The following is a 20,135-nucleotide window of genomic DNA, read 5'->3' as shown; positions in this document are numbered from 1 at the left end:
AATACGTAGCAGTCCCTGGATACTGTTTGGATTTTCTGCAACAAAATGAAAAGTTTCAGGACACTTTTGGGAGGCTGTTTCTTGGTTGCAGGTCAGGCTTGTGGGAAAGCTGTTGTGTCTGCAAGAGATAACATGTTTCAGTCAGTGAAATCAGCTTTCAGTAAATAAAAAACATTGCTTTGAGCCTGAGCTTGTGATGAGTGTCTGGCACGATTTTGCACTGCCAGCCCAGATGGTTTAAATCACATTTCTGCTGGTCTTTTTTTCCTAATAAGATGAATGGTGCCTTTAAAAAAAAAAGAATCTCTGTTGTTTATTTAAAAGTGAACTCCATGGAGGTTTAACTGTCAGCCACTCTTCAAAGATCCTTCTCTCCTTCTGCCAATCAAAACGCTTCCTTCCTTCCTTCCTTCCTTCTTTCCTCCCTTTCTCCCTCCCTTCCCTTTCCTTTTCTGTTCCCTTCCTTCATTTCTCCCTCTGCCTTCCTTCCTCCCTCCCTCCCTTTCCTTCTCTTTTCTCTTCCCTTCTTCCTTTCCTCCCTTCCTCTGCCTTCCTTCCTTCCCTCCCTCCCTCCCTTCCCACTTCCTTCCCTCTCCCCCTTTCCTTCCTTCCTTCCTTCCTTCCTTCCTTCCTTCCTTCCTTCCTTCCTTCCATCCATCCATCCATCCATCCATCCATCCATCCATCTTCCTTTCCAAAAAGCGAAGCATTTCTCTTAAATTCCTGCAGACTATACTGTAAATAATAATTATGGAATTGTCAGGAGCATTTTTACTCTTTTTTTAAAAAAAAGAAAAGAAAAAAAGGTGTTGTTTGGCATTTCCCTGAAAAATATGTCCCTGTTGTCCAGGAAAGTAAACAGTAAATGCAGTCTGATTCTGATTAGACATAATCAGATACAATAAGCATGATCAGATCATCAGAATAAATAATGAAAATGATTTCTCTAAAGACCGTAGAGCAGTGATCCCCAACCTTTTTTACGCCACGGCCCGGTTCCGGCATCAGCTGGGCGCCACCATCTTTTTTTGATGAAAAAGTGCTTCCGGTGACCTCACTGGAAGCACTTTTTCATCAAAAAGATGGCGCGTAGCGCTGTGAGCTTTCCGGTAGAAATGGCTTTCTACCCGAAAGCTCACGCGCTGCGCCGCCATCTTTTTGATGAAACGTGCTTCCGTGAGCTTTCACCCGAAAAGCTCACCGAAGCACTTTTTCATCAAAAAGATGGCGGCGCCCAGCAAGCCAGCAGCCCGGTAGGAGTTGTTCTGCAGACTGGTACCGGTCCGCGGACCGGTGGTTGGGGACCCCTGCCGTAGAGTATCTGGGATCTACTCCCACTACCAGGGAATTGTGATAATTACAGGGAGTCCCTGTGGATTTTGCTCTCCCTAGTTGTTGCTGACTCTAGGGGGCGCTGCTCATCTCTGTTTCCAGGCCAGTGCTACTCAAAGACATTTCTGTGGTCATGTGATCAGTATGACATCACCTTCCCACCAAAGTGGTACCTTTTTATCTACTCGCATTTGCATGCTTTCGAACTGCTAAGTCCTAACCCCCATAATTCCGCTTCTGTTTTTGTTTGATCCCAGGCACTACAGGCAAAGAGTCGTCACCCCCACCTGCATCGGTGGATGTGAGGCAGATGAGCGAGAAAGTGGAGACCATTTTGATTCAGCTTCGCCAAGTGACCCGTGAAAGAGATGAGCTCCGGAAACGTCTCGCCTTGTCCTCTCCCGGCTCAACCTTCGATGACTGCAGGTAAGAGGATCCAGAGTGGAATATGTAGAGATTTATTTCTCTACTGGGTATAGAATCTACCCGAGCTTCCGTTCCTGGGAACCAAAGATTCCTCCCTCTTTTTATTATTATTATTGATGATGATGATGATGGTGATATGTTTTTAAGTGTTCAGTTGAAATTTTCATGTTTAGTGAATAAAAGAGATAATAATACATTAAATGTTCAGTTGACTGAGTTTCATGTTTAATGAATGAAAGATAATAATAATAATAATAATAATAATAATAATAATAATAATAATAATAATAATAATAAAGTTGATACCTAGGATGCTGGCAGGAACCCGTGTCAACCTTCAGCACCAGCCAATGATATTTGTGATATTATTATTATCTTTTATTAATTTAAATGTTCAGTTGACTTGAATTTCATGTTTAATGAATAAGAGATGATGATGATGATGATGATGATGATAATAATACATTTTAAATGTTCAGTTGACACTTTCATGTTTAGTGAATAAAAGAGATAATAATAATACATTAAATGTTCAATTGACTGAGTTTCATGCTTAATGAATAAAATAGATAATAATAATAGAAATAATAATAATAATAATAATAATAATAATAATAATAATAATAATAATAATAATAATAATAATAATAATAATAATAATAATAATAATAATAATGTTTTAATATTCAGTTGACAGCTTCATGTTTAATGAATAAAAGAGATAATAATAAAAATTTTAAATATTCGGTTGACAGAATTTCATGTTTAGTGAATAAAAGAGATAATAATAATAGTAATAATAATAATAACTTTTTAAATATTCAGTTGACAGTTTCATGTTTAGTGAATAAAAGAGATACTAATAAATTAACAGTTCAGTTGACTGAGTTATGTTTAATGAATAAAAGAAATAATAATACATGTTTAAATATTCAGTTGACAAGAGTTTCCTGTTTAGTGAATAAAAGATGATAATAACAATAACAATAATAATAAATTGATAAATCCCTTGCATACCGTTGACCAAACACTCCAAAGAGTCTTGAGCTTGCTCCTATGTCCATCTCTCTCTGGTAGGCCTAACCCCAAACCAAACCATGATTATGAAAGATTGAAGATCCAGTGTATGAAGGCCATGTCGGATCTACAATCCCTACAGAACCAGCACACCAAAACACTAAAGAGGTGTGAAGAAGCTGCTAAGGAAGCTGATTTCTATCAGTGAGTAAACAGCCACATCCCTATTGTGTTTGCTTATTTTTTTCCCCCTTTTTGCATTGAATAGATTCTCTTAAAGAGTTGGATATTCAGGGACTTTTAATGCTAGCTTTCTTATCCTTCAGTCTGTTTGTCTCTAAAATGTCCTAATTTTAACATCGGGGGAGGGAGAATCTACAGAGCATTGGAAAACGGATTAAGGATTAGTGTTTTTTTTTTTTAATCTCGCAGATTGGAAATCAGCTCCTGAAAACTGCTAGAATGCAAACTTGTCTTGCAAAGAAATGGAGCAAAGTCTGTTAAAAGTGACTTTTCCAGACTTAAAACAAGTCCCCCCCACCCGCTTTTGATTGCATGTTTGGAAGACATATTTGTTTTCTGTTTCTGAATCATTTTTCTTTTCCTTGATCCAGATTGGGGTATAGCCTACAGGTCGAAATGTTCCCCTGGTACAGTTAGATACAATAGTCCCTGACTTTTGATCTTTCTCCTTCTCTTCCTCCTCCTCCTCCTCCTCTTCTTCTTCTTCTTCCTCCTCTTTCTCTCCCCCCCTTCTCCTTTTTCTTCTCTCCTCCTCCTCCTCTCAAATTTGCATTGATATGTCCATACACACTCAAAAAGTTGAGCTTGATTTGAAACTTTGTTTGAGTTTTGAAGCTAAGCATTGATTAGTACTTGATTAGTACTTAGAAGAGGCAGAGAATCCTCCTCCTCCTCCTCCTCCTCCTCCTCCTTCTCAAAATTACATTGGTATATCCACGAACCCTCAAAAACTTAAGGTTGAATCAAACATTTTTACTGTTTTTAGCGCCCAAATCCTTCATGATGACCCTAAATTTTCCCTCTATATTTTAATAGAGAAGGCCAGCAGTGGGATTGCTTCCTTAACTCTACATCCTTTTTAAAATCACATTTTAATTTCCAGGCGCAAGGGAGCGTTTTCCTTGGGCCTTACTCCTGTGCCTTTTCTCTTCTGCTCAGTACGTTACACAGCCGCCTGCTGAGCGACCAGTCCCAGCTGAAGGAGGACATGGACACTCTGAAGAGGAAGAACAGCCAGTTTGTACGGGAGCACAACCACCTCCAGCAATTGTGCGAGGAAATGAAGAGGCTTCACGAGGAGGACCAGAAGGAAATAACAAACTTACGCAGCCAACAACAGCAGGTATTTCTTCCCCCTGGTGTTTTAAGGTACAGCTACTCCCTGACTTACAACCTTTCATTAAAGTGACCATTCGAAGTTACAACACTGAAAAGACCGACTTACGGCCATTTTTCACATGGCCATCTTTGTTGTGGTTTGCCGGTGCAGGCGGCAGCGGAGTTGGACAGGGGAAAGAACGAGGACCAGTCAGGGAGTCTGGAGAGGACTAGGATGAGGGTCCTGCGTCTGATGCAGAGATGGGGCCAGGACCATCTGGGAGTGGCGTGCTGCCTTCATAGCCTTTGGAGTCTGGCAGCAGTGAGGCAGAGGACCCAGGGGAGCCTGTTCCCAGTGCACGTGTGCACAGAGCTGCTAGAAGGCAAGAGCAGCTGAGACAAAAGGGAAGACTCAGGAGTAAGGCTGGGAGGTGATTGCCCCTCCCATAAGGGACAAAAATCAGACCTCAATGATGAAACCTTTGCAGGAAGCAAAGTAGTTCAATAGATTCTGAGTCCTCCTTGAAGCTCTGTGTAATCTGGTTGGTTTTTTCTTGTACTTCAGTTGGTTTCTTTTATAGTTAATTGGATACTTCTGTTTTTGGCAGCATTCCACAGAACGGAAAGGTGTGTGTTTATCTTGGGAAACTGTTTAAGATTAGTTCTGTCTGGGAATGAAAGGAATTCCCAGCATTGCAATAAAATTGGTTTTGCTTTTAAAACAAGCTTGATATTAATTACGTTTGACGAAGCCTGGGTCAGAACACTCGTGGTGGTTGCGTGACCAGAATTTGGATGCTTGGCAAACCTGACTCGTATTTACGACGGTTACAGGGTCCTGGGGTCACACAATCCCCTTTTGTGCGACCTTCTGAATGAGCAAAAGTCCGCTGGGAATCCAGATTCACTTAGCAACCGTGTGACTCACTTAAACAACCGCAGGGATTCATTTAACGCATGTGGCAAGAAACGTCGTAAAATGGAACAAAATTCACTTAACCACTGTCTCGCTTAGCAACAGAAATATTGGGCCCTGTCATGGTCGTAAATCGAGGACTGCTGTCGTTTCCATAGGAAAGGTTCTTTTTTTTCTCCCACAATTAAAATACACATTCATGCATTAGTAGTGCTTTTCATCTAATTAGCATACTGGTTGCATTTCTTCCCTGATGGCTTTTCAGCTATGATTTTTGCAGGATTTAGGCACCGCGGTTGAAATTTTTCCTAAGGCAGATCTAAGCAGTGTTGCGTGTGTCTATTTATACACTTTCTGGTTTTTCAGCTTTGCAATAGCTCGAAGATAATTTATTCCAAAAGTGGTTTTCTGATGTTAATTAGATCTCACCAGGATGTTCTATAGGCCGTTCGGTCTTTAATCTGCTTGTTTCTTACATTGAATTTCGGTCGTTGTGATGCTGCCTTACATCAATGCACAAATCTCTTATCTTCTCAGTCTGTAAGGAACGCTTCTGATAGGATTCCACTTCTGGAAACCCAGCCTGGATTTCTTTCTGTTGGACTTGATTCTCACTGCCTTACTTAGAGGAAAACTGATGAATTTCTTTTTCTTTTTTTAAAATAATTTTTTAAAATATAATCATTCCATCTTCAGTTGATGTGATGACCCGGGGCGTGGCACAAAGGCAACACAGTTAATCAATAAGGGTCCCTTTATTAGCTCCAACTTTGCCCCCAATGTCCTGGTTACCTTCTGGCTGGAGAAAAACTCTCCCAGGAACAGCCTTTGGCTGCAGGGAATCAAGTCCAAAACATGGTCAACACAAACTGTAACTATAAGTCCAATCAAGGGAAAATGTGGTAATTAGTTTGGCAGGGCAGGAGCAAGAATTCAGACGTGACTCCGAGAACACAAATAAGCAAAGTCAAAACAAGATAAACTCATGTTTGCTTCCAGCAGCTGCCTCACGCAGCCTGTATTTCTTTTAAATTTTCTTCCCAGGTGTGCCTAATGAAGGGAATCAGGGCCCTTTCCTTCCTCGTAAGCCACGCAACCCATGTTGCTCTCTTCTCCGTTCCTCCCTGCGTGCCCTAGGATGAAGAGGGGGTGGGCCTGGGTCTTCCTCTGAACTCCCTCTCCCTTGTTCTACCTCTTCCTTGCTCTGCCCATCTGGACTGTGGCCTTCCCCAGTTTCCTCCACAGCTAGCTGAGCCACACTCCCACTCCCTGTCAGCTGTTCATCTTCCTCCTCGGATTCAGACTCCAACAGGGGCATTACAATTGAATAGTAGGTTGTCTGGGTACAAATAGCTTCATTAAACAATAATAAAAATTACAACATACTTCATTAAATTAATATTAATTCTACAATCTTTAACATAATAATGTTCCACATATTAATTCTAAAATATTAACATAATAATATTCAACATAATGGTCATAATATTTACCTATCTTTTTTATCATATCTTTTTTATTTTGGTTCCCTATTTCTAACTTCCCTTTTTATTATTTAACCATTGGTAAAATAGTTCCCATACCATATGATATTCAGTTTGCTCTTTCTCCTTAATTGCCAGAATTAATCTATTCATTTCCACACATTTTTCTAATCACATTCTCAACTGTAGGTATCTCTAATAACTGATGAATTTCCAGCTCCCTTCAACCCTCTTGGCCAAACCAACAAGAAGTTGCCAAATGATTAAATGAGAGAAACCCATCCAAAGTTGTCCTTATCTAGATAGAATGGTAATTCAAGCTGATGAGCTCTTTTTTTCTACATTAATTATAACAGAATAACAGATTTGAAAGGGACCTTGGAGGTCTTCTAGTCCAGTGGTCGCCAACTGTTGGTCCGTGGGAAAATTTTGATGGTCCACAGAGAAATGTCACCCCCAAAGCAATTAATCCAGGCTGCGTGGGAACACAAGGCTTGCGTCACTGGCATTGCGGACAACACGAGGTAGTGAGTGGAGCAGGGAAAGGTGAGGGGAGGGGACTTGCCCCACTCACCCCACACACCTGGCCTGGCCAGCAGGCTGCTTCTTTCCACTTCTTTCTTCTTCTGCTTTTGGCTGCATGCAAGGAAAGCAGCCAAAGTCTTTCTTTCTCTCCCCCAAACTCCACCAGATATGAGTCTTTGGGACCCTGCAAGGCATCCTGCTCCAAGAGGCTGTGCCAGCAAAGACTCGTTTCTGGCAGAGTTTGGGGGAGAGAAAGAAAGACTTCTGCTGCTTCTGCTGCTTTCCTTGCATGAAGCCAAAAGTCTCTCTCTCTCTCCCCCTGAGAACGGAGCTGGAGACGGTATCCTGTGATCCCAAATAAAGAATGATCATTCGGTAGGAAAACAGGGTGGGGAATTTTCCTGGAGACTTTTTTTCTGCAGCCACCGTCAGTCAAAATTCATATTAGTGGTCCACGGGATTTAAAATTATGAGTTTGGTGGTCCCTGAGGTCCAAAAGATTGGTGATCCCTGTTCTAGTCCAACCCCTGCTCAAACAGGAGACCCTACACCATCCCAATCAAATGGTTGTCCAGTCTATTCTTGAAAACATCCAATAAAGTGGTAAATCTGTGAGGAGCTGCACCCAGGTAGTTAGTTGAAACGAACTTAGCACTTCATGGGACATTCACATCATTGTCAATAAATTATCCTTCTTATTCTCCTATGTTACTTTGTATCAATATCTGTATTCTTAATATCATTTTAATACATATTCTTGTAGTAGTCATATTTGCAAAATTTATCAAATTATATCATTCAGTTAATCATTCATAAATGCATCTTAATTTATATTATCCAGTATTTATCCCCTTTTAAATATTAATTTTGCCACCATTATATTTTTAATACAAAATCCCTCCCTAATCTCATTACATTACACAAATCATACTTTCCCTCTTATTTTCATTTAATAAAAAATGGTAATAGGTAATAATATTAAATCAGATAAGAAAGTTAATAGTAGTAATATGTAATTATAGTCATGTTGGCTTTAAACTGTTAAAAGACCCGAAACCACACTGTTCAAATACAAAGATGTATTTAAAGGAATAAAAATTACAAAAATGTATTGAAAAAATAAATAAATAAATTATCCTTCTTATTTTCAGTACAGTTGAGAAAAAAAAAGGAAGAAAACCACTCGTTTGCCATCCTGCATTGCAAGGAAACCAACAACTTAAGTGTGATATGAAAAATCTCAACTTAACTCAACTCCACTTTGTTAAAGGGATTTGTAATTTTCCCTGTTGAGATTTGCAGACTGTAAATCATGAGAATTGAGCATATCGTCAGAACAGTTTTTTTTCCTCCCAGAAGTCAAAGCGTTGGCAGAACATCTGTAATTTCAGGGGCTTGTCCTGATGGATTTAGCTCTTTCTCTGCGGGGCTCATCCAGCTGTTGTTTATCCCATAATTCTTTTGCAACTTTCAAGCCATTCCTAAAGATCTCAGTGTCCCTCTTTTCAATTCTGGCAGTTTCCTGTCACTTCTATTTTTAGATTTCTAGGTCGTCCAGTTTTTCCATGCAGTTCCCTTTGTTTGTGTTTTTACAACTTCTCACTGTCGTCCATTTATCTGCCTCCTGTACATTTTCTCATCCCTCGTCCCTTTACTCTCCAAAATTACCAGCCCTGCATGTAATAGCAATAGCACTTAGACTTACATACTGCTTCACAGCGCTTTTACAGCCCTCTCTAAGCAGTTTGCAGAGTCAGCCTGTTGCCCTCGACAATCTGGGTCCTTATTTTACCCACCTCAGAAGGATGGAAAGCTGAGTCAACCTTGAGCCGGTTAGGATTGAACTCCTGACAGTTGGCAGAATTGGCCTGTGATACCACAGTTTCACCACTACACCACCATGGTCCTTCCTTCCTTCCTTCCTTCCTTCCTTCCTTCCTTCCTTCCTTCCTTCCTTCCTTCCTTCCTTCCTTCCTTCCTTCCTTCCTTCCTTCCTTCCTTCCTAGTTAGCAATAGCACTTAGACTATATACCACTTCACAGTTCTTTTACAGCCCTCTTTAAGCGGTTTACAGAATCAGCCTATTGCCCTCAACAATCTGGGTCTTCATTTGCCCACCTCGGAAGGATGGAAGGCTGAGTCAGCCTTGAGTAAGTTGCACTAAAAGTCATTGATGGGTGTAATCAGTAAATATACCTGCAGCACAAGGTCTGGGACTATAATAGAGGCCCAGCGTGTAGGAGATGACCAGGCTGTGACCGAGGGAGGGGTCAAATGTATCATCGGTCTTGAGTCCCTTCATTCTCACAAGAGATCTAAGACTGGCCCACCTTGAATTCCATTGTCTCTTATCTACCGGCAATTTGCCTTGACAGTTAGTAGCTCAGATTCTTGTATATAAATATAATATATAGATTCTGAATATAGATTCAGATTCTTGTATATAAATATAAAAATATAAATATAAAAAAGATTTATATTTTAATGTTTTAAACCTATTTAAAGATTTATGTTTAATAAAACTATTAAAAATATGCAACACATTTTTTATAAAAAATATAAACCAAGCCGTAGTGGCACAGTGGTTAGGATGCAGTATGGCATACACACACACACACACACACACACACACACACACAAATGTAGAATATTTGTTGATAAGTTTATACACCCAGTCAGTAAAATAACTGCAAGTCATTCTGACTCAGGCATTATTACCAAACTATATATTTCTTCCAGTTCCAGGTGAATAAAAGAAACAAGAGTTTTCTTTTTTATGTACACACAAAAGTTTGAATTCTAACCCGGTTTGGAGAAAGAGGGAACACACCAAAGCAAAACCCATTCTTAATGGGGAAAAAGATGTCTGTATAACTTGGGAGATTATAGAGAGGGACTATAGATTATAGAGTTCCTCTTATTCCCCTCCCAAAATGAGATTTACTAGCCTCAACATGCATACGAGCTCAGCAATTTTTCAAACAGGAAGCAATAAATTGGTATTTTCTCATCGCCTGACCCCCTTTAAAAGCTGCAGCTGTTGCAGAATTTTGTGGCTCCATTTTAGCATGGAGGGCTGTCTTAGCTATGTGAGGAGGAAACACAGGAGTGACATCAATAAATGTACCTATAAAGCAAGCAAACAAGCCAAGGCAGTTTGTGCTGGTTAACCATTTGCTTCTATAGCCACTTCAAAGAGAATGGCGCTTGAGCCAGTGCAGGAAATATACACAACATCTGGAAAACAAGCAAGGCAAGGAAAAAAGGATACTGTTTTTTTTTGTTTTTTTTTAAAAAAAGCTTGCCTGAAACTTACACACAGTTCAAGAATGTCTCTCCCAGCCCTGCCCTCCTTTATTTTTTGCTCCATTCGGTCTCAGAATAACCTGCTCTTTAACCAAATTCAAGCAACAATGCTTTCCAGACATACAAAACATCACACAGCAAGGCAAGCACCAACACAGTATGATTTCTAAGGGGGTATAAATGTTTATAAATGCTGCAAAACAGTTGGGGTATAAAGAAAAAGGAAGTAAGAAATTAAATCTCTTTCTTTCTTTCTTTCTTTCTTTCTTTCTTTCTTTCTTTCTTTCTTTCTTTCTTTCTTTCTTTTTTTTCTTTCTTTCTTTCTCTCTCTCTCTTTCTTTCTCTTTCTTCCTTCTTTTCTTTCTTTCTCTCTTTCTCTATCCTTTCTTTCCTTTCCTTTCCCTCTCCCTCTTTTTCCTTTTCCCTTTCCTTTCCTTTTCCTTCCCTTCCATTTCTTCCACTCTCCTTCCTCACTGCCTTTCCTTTTTCTTTCCTTCCTTCCTTCCTTCCTTCCTTCCTTCCTTCCTTCCTTCCTTCCTTCCTTCCTTCCTTCCTCCCTCCCACCCTCCCTCCCTCCCTCCCTCCCTCCCATCCTTTCCTTTTCCTTCCCTTCCAGTTTCTTCCACTCTCCTTCCTTCCTTCCTCACTGCCATTCCTTTCCCTTTCATTTTTGTAAAAAAAAACATTTATAAACAATTAATGAATTACGTACCATCAGGTCAAATAGATAAGAGTCTTCCATGATGATTTATTAACCATAATAATTAACAACACTGGAGGTCTTAGCAAAATAATTTAATGCTCTGTGCCATTTGTCTGCCAGTGGGATGCTAAGCTTGAATCCTGCCATTCCAGGAACCTTATGTTTTTTTATTAACCTTTCAGAAAGTTGTTTTCAACGTTGAAACAAACTTACTTTCTCCTTGTCTTTGAATGTTTCGCAAATATCTAAACCATCATAGGATTAACAAGTTCTGGTTTTGTATGGCACTAACTCCACTGTACCCAGCGAATACCTGCATTTTATAATGTACAGGTAGACTTATGACCATAATTAGGCCCCAAATTTCTGTTGTTAAGGAAGTTTTGCCCCATTTTACGACCTTTCTTGTCACCGTTGTTAAGTGAATCACTGCAGTTGATAAGTTAGTAACCCAGTTGTTAAGTGAATCTGGCTTCCCCATCAACTTTGCTTGACAGATTACAAAAGAAAGTGAAGAGATTCCTACCGATGAGAATGTGATTAGAAAAAATATTAGAATGTGCAGAATGTGCAGAAACGAACAGATTAACGCTTGCAATTAAGGAGAAAGGACAAACTGAATATTATATGATGTGGGAATTATTTTATTGATGGTTAGAGAAGAAAAACGGAAGTTAGAAATAAAAAAAGATCAGTGAAACATAGAAAGTATGTTAAGATAGATGTATACAATATGATGACTGTTATTGATATGACTATTAGGTTTGCTGTGCTTAATATTATTATGATGTTCTTATTAGAAGGCATGTTAAGAGGGAGAAATGAACAGGTTTACTATACACAATATTATTATCGTAAGATTAGAAGATTAATACCAATGCAATGTACACTGTGGTCAATTTTGATTGTTATTGCACAGAGATATTTATATCCAGATGATACACTGTTTAATGGAAGATGGAATGTTTATATTAAAAAAGAAGGTCACAAAAGGAATCACATAAGCCCTGGGATGCTGCAACTGTCATAAGTACGAACCAACTGGCAAGCATCTGAATTTTGATCACATGACCACGAGGATGCTATTATTGTGGCCTGCCAGCAGCCAGCGGAGTTGGAGGTGGACTCGGACAGTTAGGAGTTTGGGGAGGAACATGGGCTTTGCATCAGAGGCAGAGATGGGACCAGGGCCATCCAACAGTCATCAGATCAGAGTTGGAGATTAGTGGGGCAGAAGAACAGCTGGAGCCTGTTCCCGATGTGCGCATGCAAAGAGCTACCAGGAGAAGGGAACAATTAAGGAACAAGGGTCAATTTGGGAGTAAAGGCACAGGTGGATGGTGAATGGCCCCTCCCACGGGGAATAAAGAGAAGTGAAAGGGGATTGGGGTTTGCAGGAGACAATTAGTTTGTTTAATTAGTGTGAAGATTTGTTCATGATTCTCAGAGACTCCTTGCCAAGTATTTTCTGGTACAGAGTTGCGCTTGGAAGCGATTGGCCTGGCAGCTCTCCAAGCCCGATAAGGTCTGTGGTTGCAATTCCCCCTTGAAAGACTGTTTGCCGCGACTTTGCCGGATGTGAATGAGAGGAATTCACATTAGCCCAATAAAAAGGGGTTTGGTTGGGACAAGGAGTCAGCTTCATGATGGTGTGAAGCCTAGGTCAGATCCAGCTCCGATAGTTGTTAAACGGTTGTTAAAGTCGGGGCCTACCTGTATTGTTCACCTGTTGTCATGCAATAAAACAATCAGTGGGCGTAATCCCTGCAGTGTTAGTTACTATCAATTTTGTTTCCTTAGAGTAGGACACATTTCTTGGTGGCATTTCAGGAGAACAAGGAGGCAGGCCTTAGAATTTAGACCCTTGGATGCTTGGCAGAAACTCCTTCCAACAGGCCTGCAATGGCTTGTAGCTTGGAAGGACAGATCCTTGGGCTCCAATTCCTTCCTCCAACAGAGATGCCCATTGATTTTTCTATCCATCTTCTTCCTTGCCTACAAGCTTCCTGTTTCCATGGAAGTAGCCTTTTACTTGCTCTCTCTCCTTCTTTGTCAGGGAGTTTTCTTTTCTTTTGTCCCTCTGATTTTCATTTTGCTGGCCAAGGTACAGGAGCAGATTCCCGGTAGCCCATGATGGAACCACTGTTCTGTTTAGCAACCGTTCGAAGTTACAATGTCACTTGGGGAAAAAAATTCACTTGGTTTTCCCCAGTTAATGAGTTTTGCAGCATCACCCATGGTCACGTTATCGAAATTCAGATGCTTGGCAACTGGTTCGTATTTATGATGGTTGCTGTGATCCCCTTTTATGACCTCCTGACAAGCAAAGTCCATGGGAAAACCAGATTCACTTAACAACCGGGTTACTAACTTATCCACTGCAGTGATTCACTTAACAATGGTGGCAAGAAAGATCATAACATGGGGCAAAACTCACATAACACATGTCTCACTTAACAAAAAAAAAACCTGGCTCAACTGTGGTCATAAGTCAAGGACTACCTGTACTTTTGGAAGCTGCAGCCCTGGGGTTCTCTGATAAGACTCCATTCAAGTCTTCAGCAGAGCCTTCCTTGCTTATCTGAGGTTGGTTGGATGAAGCACCCTGCTGGAGCCCCATAATCCCTTGCGGGGTGGAGTCTGGGCAACTGAATGGACCTAGCCATGTGTTTTAATGGCCGGATGCCCTTCTTGTCACCAGTGCAGAGTTTTGTTTGGCAGATATAATCTCATTGTGCCCAGAGAGAGAAATATATGCCTCTACCTGGCATCGAACCCACAGCCTCCTGATAGTGAGGCGAGAGCTGCACCTCTAGGACACTGCACAAGTGGTGGGATTCAAAAAAATTTATTACCAATTCTGTGGGCGTGGCTTGGTGGGCGTGGCAGGGGAAAGATACTGTAAACTCCAGTCAGAGATGGGATTTGCCGGTTCTCCGAACTACTTAAAATTTCCTCTACCGGTTCTCCAGAACCGGTCAGAACCTGCTGAATACCACCTCTGCACTGCATCATTCCTTAATGAAAAATATATACCGGTATCTAAAAATAAAAACTCACTGGGCTTTCCTGGGCTTAGAATGAGACCGAGACCGGTCTCACTTTTTCCTATAAAGCATTGTTAAAAGGGTCTTTCTCTCCCGTAGGTTATGAAGCAGAATGGGTCATCGGAGATCTTGAACAAGCTCTACGATACCGCCATGGATAAGCTAGAAGTTGTGAAGAAGGACTACGATGTACTAAGAAAACGGTACAATGAAAAAATAGCCAGTCACAATAGTGACCTGAGCCGGTTAGAGCAAACTGAAGAAGAAAACAAACGACTCCAGAAACAGATGGACATGTTGATGAAGCAGAGGGACACAGCGGTCCATTTCCAGCAGCAATGTTCTACTTCTCTGAGAAGGTGAAAAATCAGTTTTCAGTAGACGCATCTTCACCCAGTTCTCTCTTTCAACTTTCTTGATTGGTGCTCTCGGGAGCAAAGTAGGCGTAATGGAACCGATCTTGTTGGTTTTACTGCCTGTTTGTCAGTTGACCTTTAAAGTCAGTGGTGGGATTCAATATTTTTTTTTACTTCCAGTTCTGTGGGCGTGGGCGTGGCAGGGGAGGATACTGCAAAATCCCCATCCCCACCCCACTAACCTGCTTTCCAGCTCCGTTCTCCTGTGCAGGGCAACCGAAGAAGACCCAGCTGATTAGCTGGGACTCAGGAGGCAGAGGATAGATGGGGTGGCAGGGCCAGTCAGAGTTGAGATTGGCTGGTTCTCCAAACCACTCAAAATTTCCGCTACCGGTTCTCCAGAACTGGTCAGAACCAGCTGAATACCACCTCTGTTTAAAGTGTGAGTCTGTGTGTATGTACATGGACACATGTTTTGAGGTTAAAAAGTCCACAAAGGTTGACTGTCCTTACATCCAGAGTCAGAATAGACTTGGAAGAGACCTTTGACATCTTCTAGTCCAACCCCCTGCACATGCTATACCCTGCACCCTATACCATTCCAGACAAGTGACTGTCCAGTCTCTTCTTTAAAAACCCCCCAGTGATGAAGAATCTACAACTTCTGAAGGCAAACGCTTCCACTGGTTAATAGTCCTCACTGTTAAGAAGTTTCTCCTTAATTCCAGATTGCTTCTCTCCTTGGTTAGTTTCCATCCATTGTTTCTTGTCTCACCTTCTGGTGCTTTATAAAATAAGTTGACCCCCTCCTCTTTGTGGCAGCCCTTCAAATATTGCAATGCTGCTATCATGTCACCCGTAGTCCTTCCTTCACTAGACTAGTGTTCTGTATTAACATACTCCCAATACTGACTTCTGATTGGTCCACACGTACAGCATTATGATTGGTCAACTAAACGGCAGTGATTGGTTCGCTAGGAATCAACTGCGATTGGCCGAGCCAATCGCGGGAGATTCAAGGACCTGTCATTGGCTGGCGAGCCGCGAGCAATCCCTATATGAAGGGCTGCCGCGGCTCCAAGATCTTGCACAGATCTATACATGAAATAAAGAGCTTGAAGTACACTGGTCTTGCGTCTCTTTCGTACCCGATCTAACAACTAGCCAAACCCAAATCTTGCAACTATTCTTCATATGGTTTAGACTCCACTCCTTTAATCATTTTTGTTGCTCTTCTCTGCGCTTTTTCCAAAGCCTCAACATTTTTATTCTGTAATGTGAATGACCAAAACTGGATTCAGTATTCCAGGTGTGGTTTTACTAAGGCTTTGTAAAGTGGTACTAATACTTCGCATGATTTTGATTCTATCCACGGTGTCTCCATTCATTCTCAGTCTTCCTCTGAAGAGATTGAAGTGAGGTCGATTTTTAAAAAGGCACTTTAAAAGATAAACTAAGACCCAGCTCAACTCCTCACATCCGCTCACTTTTTATTGGCGTTAAAGTTTAACTCTGCTTAGTAATCTCGTCCCTGAGCAAAGCAGAGAGCAGTGGGCCACGTTGCTTCTACTATGACTGCTTTAAACAGTTTGTGTTTTGGCTCTTTCGTTTTTTTAAATAAACTTTATTCAGTTTTCCAACAATTTAAAAACATAAAAAACAATTGCATCAATGTTGAAGACATCATTTACATTTCTTAACCATATTCTTATACTTAATTTTCTATTACATTGCAACTATTACATATTACTTTTCTATTAATTCTCTATTCCTCACTCCTTGCTTATACCACTTGTTACATAGTATATTTTCTGTTAATTCTATATTCAGTATATATAGCTTTATATTCTTTAATTAATTACAGTATTACTTTTCTTTCTATTCTCAAACCATATATACAAGGCGTCCCAGATTGAATAATACATCTATTCCTCTCTATCTTTTAACTCTAGAGTCAACCTGTCCATTTCTACGCAGTCTAGAATTTTCCTTATCACTGCTCCCTCTTGTGGTATATCTCCCTGTTTCCAGTGCTGTGCGTATGTAATCCCAGCAGCAGTTGTTATATGTAAAATAATATATCTGTCAGTCTTGCTATATTCTCCCTTAATTATGCCTAATAGGAACAGTTCTGGTCGAAACTCAACTTTTTGCTTTGTTGTTTCTTTTAACCACTTTCGAATCTTACTCCAATATTTTTTTGCTTATGAGCAGGTCCACCACATATGAAAGTATGTACCCTGTTTATTCTTGCATTTCCAGCATTCTGGGTTTTGATTTGCAAACATTTTTGCCAATCAGCCGGGGTGGGGGGGATAGATGCCACCTATAAAACATTTTGCACATATTTTCTTTATACGCTGTAGATAGCGTTAATCTATAATTCCCCCCCCCACACACATTCTTTCCCAGTATTCCAATTCTATATTATATCCCACATTTTTCGCCCAGGCTACTACCTCTTCTTCCTGTGTTTTGGCTCTTAAGTGACGTGAGGACTTTAAAATCCACTTTCCGTTCCTGCAAACGATCCCCCGTGGCTTTCTTCTTTCAGATTTGAGACCATACAGCAGGAGCTGAGCAAAGCCACGGCCCAGAACAAGGAGCTGCAGAGGGAGATGGAACGGCTGCAGTCAGAAGCCACGCGGTACAAAACGGTGCAGCTCAAGGCCGCCAAGGATGCGGAGAAGTACAAGGAGGAGCGGGACTCAGTGTTCAGCGAGTATCGCCTCATCATGAGCGAGAGGGATCAGGTGATCAAAGAAGTGGACAAACTTCAAACAGAGCTGGAGCTGGCAGAGTCGAAACTGAAAAACACGTCGTCAGAGAAGAAAGTGGCCAGCGAGGAAATGGAAGCATTAAGACAGGTATAGCATGGGAAGAGACATTTTGTGGTTGAAAGAAGTCAAACCAGTCTGCTTTTGTTATAGTCTGGGGCAATCCTATCCATGGATTGGTTTGAGCAAGGAGCCTATTCAATTGTCTGCCCATTGCTCAATTAATTTGAGCAAGGAATACTTGCAAGGGACCTCTTACAATCTCGTTCCACGGGTTAAGTAATGGTAAAGGTTTCCCTCACACATAGATGCTGGTTGTTTCCGACTCTAGAGGGTAGTGCTCATCTCCGTTACAAAGCCGAAGAAGAGCCAGCGCTGTCCAAAGATGTCTCCGTGGTCATGTGGCCAGCATGACTAAATGCCTTTGAAGGCGCATGGAGCGCTGTTCTCTTCCCACCAAAGGGTTCCCTTATTTTTCTACTTGCATTTTTACATGCTTTTGAACTGCCAGCTTGGCAGAAACTGGGACAAGGAATGGGGGCTCACTCCATTATGCAGCGCTAGGGATTCGAACCGCCGAACTGCTGACCTTTCTGATCAGTCTTAGCCACTGAGCCACCGTGTCCCTTTCTTTTGAGGTATGTTCAACCCAATGGAGAACATGAAGCTTCCGTGGCCCACCAAACAATTATCTATACATAAAAACAGGCCATAGATGAGGTTCTAATGTAGATGTCTACTTGACATTTTGAGGAGCTGGTTACCATGAAAGTCTGGCATGGCACAGGGCCAGGTTACTTGTGGGATATGAGTGTGTTTGCCCATTCTACCATGTCGGATAGGTCGGGCACCCTCCTGGTCTCTTCTCCCAAATGCTGACCCCTAGCAAGACCTTTGAGGTGTGCCTTCTCTAGATTGGTCTAGTGGTTTAGGCATCAGCCTAGAAAGTGGGAAACTGGGAATTCTAGGGCCACTTTAGCCATGAAAGCTAGCTGAATGACTTTGGGCCAGTTACTAGGTGAATTCTAGTTCTACTTTAGCCATGAAAACTGACTGTGTTATCTTGGCCAGTTTCTTTCTTTCTTTCTTTCTTTCTTTCTTTCTTTCTTTCTTTCTTTCTTTCTTTCTTTCTTTCTTTCTTTCTTTCTTTCTTTCTTTCTTTCTTTCTTTCTTTCTTTCTCTCTCTCTCTCTCTCTCTCTCTCTCTCTCTCTCTCCCTCTTCCTCCCTCCCTCCCTCCCTCCCTCACCCTCCCCTTCCCCCTCCTTGTTGTGTGTTAAAAGTGCAGGTGTGTGGATATATTCACCACCTTGAGTTATTTGTAAAACTAATAAAGGCAAATACAAATTAATAAATAAATGGTCATCACAGGATTTTTTAAAACAAGAGCCTAGTTTAGTCTATATAGGATCTCACATCAAAGTACTTATTGGGCGTGATCTTGCTTAACTTTTGAGCTTAGACATCAAGATCAGCCAGATGCTGCCATCTTCTGGGGTTTAAATATAACGTCCCCCGCCCCCAAGTTTAGCTCAGTCCTGTTATATACAGTATAAAAGAGAACAGGATATAACAGATATTCTGTTTCCACATTAGCCAGCCAGATGCCTTTGTAAAGGCTACAAACAGAAATTCTATTTTCACCTACTGATATTCAAAAGGATGTTGTCTGATATCCATCTATGAATGGATAACACTGGATATTCATAAACCTTGATACTTATCTTCTCTGTAGCTGTCTGTAAAGAGGGCCTTTTAAAGTTTTGCAGATCAGTGGTTAATGCTATGACAATGAAATTCCTATACTAACCATGTGCTTGAGTTGAAAATAGATTTAAAAGAAACTATAAGTTTCTTATGAAGAGATTCCCTACAATAGCAGATTAAGAATTTAAGTTGGATATGTTATTTTCCGTTAGCTTAACCACAGATATATCTCCAAGAAACTGTCGGATTTCTTATCAATTCAAGTAGATTTAGATATTTAAGAGTAATCGTTTCAGAGGGTTGACAACACTTGAAGAAACATAATTATGATCCTCGTGTGTTAGATTAAAATAGAACTTGTCATAGCAACCATTTTAACTCGTAGAGCAACTGCAGTCAAAATTACTTATCTATTTTCACTTCACAGTCTATAGGTCCCATTGATAACGAATACATAAGTTTTAATTCATATATAATTTTATATATATTTATATTTATATTTATATTTATATTTATATTTAGAAAGCCTAGGTTTACATAAAAAGCATGGTGTAAGTTTTGGCATCAGAAATTGGCAATAACGTTTGTGTGCTTTTCAGTTAAAAGAATTAATGCAAGTTGTTGGATGTTACAATAACGTCCAATGGATGCAATGGATATTTAAAATAATATCATGTCCCATTGACATTATGGTCAATGTTTACTGTCACAAATACGTACCTAAAACACAGATATTAAAAAGCTCTGGAAACAATATTTTCTTTTTTTTAATTATCCCACCTCATCCCTCTTTAAGTACCAAGATAAATATATTCAGTGCAAGGAATTAAAAAAGAGATATTTTAACAAGAATATATAAAAGATTAATGGTAAATCTATTTTACACAAAAGGTTGGTAAGAAATTCTAACTTGATTTGGGATGAATGACTTGGTTCAAACATTCCTCCATTATACCATCAGTTCCTCCCTCCCTCTTTCTTTCTTTCTTTCTTTCTTTCTTTCTTTCTTTCTTTCTTTCTTTCTTTCTTTCTTTCTTTCTTTCTTTCTTTCTTTCTTTCTTTCTTTTTCCAATTCTCAAACACTTTTCTTGGCAAGATTTTCCAAAAGCGATTGGCCATTGCCTCTATCTTAGGGCTGAGAGAAAGTGACTGGTCCAAGGTCACCCAGTTGGCTTTGTGTCTAAAGCAGGACTGGTCTCC

At 40.5% G+C, this 20,135-nt stretch overlaps 1 protein-coding gene across 4 annotated transcripts in view; it reads left to right on the top strand.

Annotated features, from left to right (window-relative positions):
- DLG5 (discs large MAGUK scaffold protein 5) overlaps window positions 1-20,135 on the top strand; it is a 120,578-nt gene that overhangs the window by 39,068 nt on the left and 61,375 nt on the right. For all 4 annotated transcript variants that reach the window (XM_087963906.1, XM_087963905.1, XM_087963904.1 and 1 more), the window contains exons 3-7: window positions 1,590-1,758; window positions 2,836-2,979; window positions 3,958-4,141; window positions 14,197-14,456; window positions 17,008-17,320. In XM_087963906.1, the coding sequence (XP_087820032.1) occupies window positions 1,590-1,758; window positions 2,836-2,979; window positions 3,958-4,141; window positions 14,197-14,456; window positions 17,008-17,320 (1,070 nt within the window). The remainder of the gene's footprint in view (window positions 1-1,589; window positions 1,759-2,835; window positions 2,980-3,957; window positions 4,142-14,196; window positions 14,457-17,007; window positions 17,321-20,135) is intronic.

The sequence above is a fragment of the Notechis scutatus genome, chromosome 4 (genome assembly GCF_049901735.1).
Source record: "Notechis scutatus isolate UNSWTSFEM ecotype Mainland chromosome 4, rNotScu1.2, whole genome shotgun sequence".
In the NCBI taxonomy this organism is placed as follows: domain Eukaryota; kingdom Metazoa; phylum Chordata; class Lepidosauria; order Squamata; family Elapidae; genus Notechis; species Notechis scutatus.
Note: the sequence above shows the minus strand (reverse complement) of the source record. Positions and strands in the feature narration are given on the sequence as shown.